Below are 6,000 nucleotides of genomic sequence, written 5' to 3' on the forward strand. Positions count from 1 at the left end.
TGAAAACTTCATGGACTGACCTCAACCCAGGAAGGAGATACTCCACGTGTGAAAAATATCGGGTAAAGTTTCTTCTTTTTTCTTCTGATTTTGATTTCGCAAGACATCGATATTCATTCTTTTTTCTTCTGAATTTGTTCTCTTTTTTTAGCAAGTTGGGGGTTGTTACTATTTTGCTTGGATTGATCCACCTATGTGTGAAAGAGCTCGTCAGATCATACCTGGTTTGCTTCGTAGGATCAACAAGCTTGAAGAGGACCTGAAGAAGAAACAAGAAATGAAAAAATGGCTGTGGATTGGAATGTTTGTTTCATCGTTAATTGTGTACTGTTTTCTGTAAAGTGATATAGTGGTTATGTATTTGGGTGTTTGGAGTACTCTGTTTTTCTGTTAGAAAATGGTTAGTTTTGATGTAATGGCTGTTTCTAATGAATTAATGAAATTTAATTGTCAATTTGAGCACTCTATTTGTATGTCTGTTTTGTTCTTAATGAAATTTAGTTGTGTGTTTTGTTCTTAAAAAATTTGACTTCTTTGAGTTGCTATGTACTCAATTCAGAAACATCAACATAATGTAATAGAGAAAAACAAGTTTAATCCATACAAAATAACACAAGTTTAATCCATACAAAAATTCTACAAATCATGATGACTACAAAATAACACAAGTTTAATCCAAACGATGCAGGTTTCATCCACCTAGTGGATCCACAAAAAGCAAGTTTAATTCAAAAAAACAAATCAGACAAAATAAATGGATGATTTTTTGGTTTAGGTGTTTGATTGTTGGGTGCTTGGCATTGTGAGCTTCTTGTTGTATATGTCTATCATCATTGCCTTCATTGGCTGAAGAGTCAATGGATAAGACTGCTGGCTACTTGACAAGATTGTTGAGTGCTTGAAATTGCTTCCAACTGCACTCTTGTCTGTAACATTTGAATTTCTTGATTGTTGAGTGCTTCCAACTACAGCCTTGCCTTTGTCACTTGCATTTTTTGATTGAACAGGTGGCTGTGATTGTTGACTGCTTTCAAGTGTACTTGGGGCTGCATTCTTTGAGGAAAAAAATGGTCTCCTTGGTGTTCTTGCTTTGGGTATCCCCAGACTCTTATTGGGCCCTTTTGTAGGTGGCTGTGATTGTTTCTTCTTGCATGTTCTTTTAGTTGGAGCATTTTCTTCAACCTCAACATTGCTTTCAATATGCACTTCACTCTCATTTTGCATTTTATTGACATCATTGTTTTCAGCCTGCAAAAATATACAATAAGTCAAAATCATGTAGTCAAAATCATCTATTTTACATACAATTCAGCACACACTTACTGGAGGCATTTTCAATTCAGCATACACTTCATCAATTAAATCAAGGTCAATCTGCAAATCACTCTCAGCATTGTTTTCAAACTGTAAATCACTCCCAAATGTGCTTTGAAACTGCAAAATTATAGAGTACATCAAGATTAACATAATTCAATATCTTACAACTTGCCCTATGATGGTAGACTTACTGTAGGTATATGCATTTCATCATCCTCTTCATCAAGTAATCTTAGTCCACCTTGAACCTATTAGGCAAAAGTATTAATGGTATAATGGTAGACTAATTGTACCTCAATAAGAATAATCTATTACATCATTACAATTACCTTATCCACTGGTCTCTTGCCTCTTCCTCTTCTGGTGACTGGTAACTTTGTTCTTGTTGGAACAACTGTAGGCTTAACAGTTTCAACTCCACTTGATTTTGTTGCAGTAGGCATAAAAGATTCAACTCCACTAGTTCCAACATCAGTCTTCTTTTCTTTTCTCTACAAGCTCATAACAGTATATAATTACAAATAAAGTTACATAAAAAATACTGAAAATACTTAATTAATGTAAGGCTCATACCTTTCTTTTGGTGGTGGTTGGTACTTGGCCAATTCCACTAGCTTTCCTCAATGGACATCCCTTTGCATTATGTCTCTTTTCTTGACAGTGACTGCATGTCATAATCACACCTTGCCTGCCCAGCTTTCCAATCTTTGCTATGCCTTTGCTAGTTGCTGCTGGTATATCCTTTGGCCCATTAGCTTCACCAGGTTGTTTTCTTCTAGTGTTTAGCTTTGGTCTTCCTGGCATCTTTTCAATGTCAGGGGGAAGCAATTTAGGCTTTCCTGATTGTGGCCAACTTTCATGGCCATCAAGTGTGTCCATCAGATGGTTATAGACCCTCAAATATGTTTCTTTTCTGTAGAAGTTGTCCACATAACTTTCAGGTAAATAGCCCATATGAAACATCCCTGCAATTGCATGTGCACAGGGGATTCCACTGAGTTGCCATCTTCTACAGCTGCAGGTTTTATCTCCTAGATTCACTTTGAACTTTGAACCAAAACAACCCTCCAGCTCAAATTGATCCTTCCCATTCCAATGTGCAATAAACTCCATTGCTTTCTCTTTTGAAACATCCAGCTGCTTTTGGATATTAGGACATATTTCCCCTCTGTATTTGGCCATTTTATCCCTCTTCACATGAATCCTTTTCATCAAAATCATCCTAATAGCTTCTAACATGTCAATTATGGACAGAGTCCTAGGCCTTAAAATCAAGGCATTGAAACTTTCACACATGTTATTCAGCAGAGTGTCACACTTGGAATTGCAACTGAAATATGCTCTAGACCAGTGTGCTGCTGGCCTTTTGGCAAGCCATTGAAATGCTTTTTTGTCTTTTGCAGCCAACTCCCTCAACACTTTGTCAAAGTCAACAACTCTTGAAGCCCTTGCAGCTTGCCACAAGATATTTTTCAGAGCTAATCCTCTGTGTGAGAGCTTGAAGTTGCAATACAAATGCATCACACAGAATCTGTGCTCACAGTTAGGCATCACCATATCAACTGCATCAACCAATCCCTTCTGTTTGTCACTCATAATAGTCCATAGACCACAGTTTTCTATCTCCAAATCTGTTTTCAACAGCTCCATAAACCACACCCATGAATCTCTCTTCTCCTTCTCAACAACTGCATAAGCAAATGGATAGATACCATTATTGGCATCTATCCCCACAGCAGATAATAAAATCCCCCCATAAGAGGACTTCAGGTGGCAACCATCAAGGAAAATTATGGGTCTACACCCCTCTAGAAAGCCCTGCTTCAGTGCTCCCCAACATAAGTAGATTCTTTTGAACTTCAGCTTGCCTCCATCATCTCTGGTCTTGATTCTAATTGTGGTGTTAGGACTACATCTTCTTATTTCTTCAGCATATCTCCAAACAAGCCCATATTGTTCCACACTTGAGCCAGTGTTCATTTCTGTAGCCTTTTTTTTGGCCCTATACACTTGGTGTCTACTGAACAACAGTTTACAGTCCTTCTGAGCAACACTCATCATTGAGTCAACTGGCCATCTTGGATCACTTCTTAATTTGTCCTGATACTTGTTGGCCAACCAACTAGAAGTAGCACAGGCAACTTTCTCTTTTCTATTACACTCATGGACTGCATGGATGGTTTTAATTTGTAGGGTAGCCTCACCTCTCATATTTGATGCATAAACATTCCAAGGACAACTTTCATGTTTGCATACTGCTTGAACTCTGTTTTTCTCATTCTTTGAGAACTTAATGTCTCTGCCATTTATAACAGCATGTTGTTTCACAGCATCCCTGAAAGTGTTCATATCAGAGAAGCAGAGACCAAGTTGAAATTGAGGATTGACCATGTCCACTGTAGGGTTGAAAACAGGGAACTTATGATGTGTGAATTGGTTTTTTTTGGGAGTGAATGCCACCTCTTCATGAACCACTTTATTCAGTCTCTTAGATCTTCTAGTGGTCTTTTTGACAGTTGGACTGTCTGCTGATGGTTTATCACTTAAGCCACCCCATTCTACACTGAAGTCAACATGGTCATCATAGTCAACATCATCATCAGATTCAAACCATTCACTGTCAACCAAGAAATCACTATATTCTGAATCTTCTCCAAGGGATTGCACATCACTGCCTCCACTGTCATTCATATCAATCAAACCATCATCAAAATGGTTCAACTCAGGCACACTATCAGAATCTGAGGCATCACTAGCATTTTCATACACATCAGGCTCATCATCATCTCCTGCATAACCAACTGGTTCATTTACTTCTGGAAATTGTGCAGATGACTCACCCAAATTCTCATTGCCTGACTCTTCAACGCTTTGATGTTGAACATAAATTGCAGCCACCCTTTCTTCATCAAGAAAGTGCACTAAATTCAATGTATCACTATCGTCTTGTAGCAAAACTAAATCATCACATCCATGTCTACTGTGGAGGAACCCAACTACATCTTTCAAATCTAACTCCTTGGCCATCTCAGTAAGCTCTATCATAGACATTTCATCCACTGAGCAGTAATCGAAGAAGTGAATATCTCCAGCCAAATAACACCTTCCACTGAGGTTTAGAAACTTGCCGGAATGATACATTTTGATTGTGAAGTGTTCACTATTAGGACCTGGATTATAAAACACAACAACAAATAACTAAGTCAACAACTGTAAATAAAAAAATTGATTAAACTATAATAAATAAATAAAAATGGCCCACAAAGTGGTCCAGAACTTGAAAAAAATCAATAGCAGACAAAGACCAAGAATGTCTTGTTTCCATATGATTTAAACCATTAAAAAACTGGGAACTTTAGTATTATACTCTATTTTCATTGTCGTTTTCGACCTAAACTCGACAACCCAACATAAAAAATTGGTTCTTTTCAAAAGTTATAATAAGACATGGAAATCAACAAATCAAACATCATACCGTAATCTGGAACATCACTACTGGCTTGTCGCAACCTCCATACCATTTTGCACTTCAGGAGCGGACAGAAATCGACCCAATTTCGCAGAGATAGAAAAACCCTAAATATTTTGTAAAGGGGAAAAAACTGCTGTGAGTGAATAATAACAGTGAAGAAGAATAAACGTGAGATAGAAAGGGGGGTTAAGGGGAAAAGGGGAAAATACTATTTTACCCCTGTTATATTCACGTGCAAGGCACGTGATTTTGATTCCGGCCAGAAATGTCCAAAAATGGACTATTTCTTAATCGGTGCTAAAAATACGTAAGTTCAGGTATGCTCGTGCAACTTTTTTCCGTTCAGGGGGTAAAGCGCAAAAACGTCCAAAGTTTAGGGGATTTTTTGCAGTTAACTCTAAATATTAGTAAAACAACCCAAATTACTAACATAAAAATCATAAACCATAAACCATAATTACATTTTAATTGAAAATAAATGAAACCATATGAAAGAAACTTAAAAATCTACACATCATTTTTAAATATATAACATTCCAACATTTAATAAAATCTAAAAATATATTTTGTCTAAATTTACAACATCTCTTAAACTTTTTTTAACATAAATTTCAAATTTATGTGCATATCGTGTGTTTATGCGATCAGATTACAATCTTGATATCGAACTACACGCTCTTCCTATACCTCTTAGTTATTGGTTCCAATTTATGCAATTTTATTGTACGTCACCTGATTCATTCTAGTATTAAGATTTTGGCGACAAAATGAAGTAAGAATAAGAAGTAATCATAAGATGTAGTTTATATTAAGAAGTAGACAAATTGTGTTTAACCAATAAATATTATGTTATTCGGATGTATGTATAATGGAAGAAAACTTCTACCGTACCAATGCCCCTTTGATTGTCCATTACTTCTGAATTCGTAGTTACAAATAGTATGATTTAATAATGAAAAAGAGATTGTTTATGAACTCAAAATAGGAAATATATGCAAAAAAAAAAATGAATGTATCGCTGTAATTTTTATCCAACGATTTAGCATCGATGGTGTACTGTAAAAAAGATGTTCTTTTGCTAGATATGAAAATAGTGATTTTTTATGGTAAACTTAACATAAACCAGGGTGCATGAATATTGTACTGTGAATTTAACCATTGATATAACGAAATATGTATCAATTAATGCAAATAATATATTTTATAGAAGG

At 36.0% G+C, this 6,000-nt stretch overlaps 1 protein-coding gene across 1 annotated transcript; it reads right to left on the minus strand.

The window, feature by feature from the left end:
- Positions 1–575: 575 nt before the first annotated feature.
- On the minus strand, positions 576–5,196 carry LOC105975476 (uncharacterized). Its single transcript, XM_088815511.1, has 6 exons — positions 4,793–5,196; positions 1,891–4,487; positions 1,647–1,808; positions 1,509–1,565; positions 1,324–1,434; positions 576–1,248 (listed from the first exon to the last, which is right to left on the minus strand). Exons 1-6 carry the CDS (start codon positions 4,836–4,838, stop codon positions 772–774), a joined length of 3,450 nt encoding a protein of 1,149 aa, XP_088671637.1. The 5' UTR covers positions 4,839–5,196; the 3' UTR covers positions 576–771.
- Positions 5,197–6,000: the final 804 nt, after the last annotated feature.

The sequence above is a fragment of the Erythranthe guttata genome, chromosome 3 (genome assembly GCF_056151865.1).
Source record: "Erythranthe guttata isolate IM_541 chromosome 3, IM_541, whole genome shotgun sequence".
Lineage (NCBI taxonomy): Eukaryota > Viridiplantae > Streptophyta > Magnoliopsida > Lamiales > Phrymaceae > Erythranthe > Erythranthe guttata.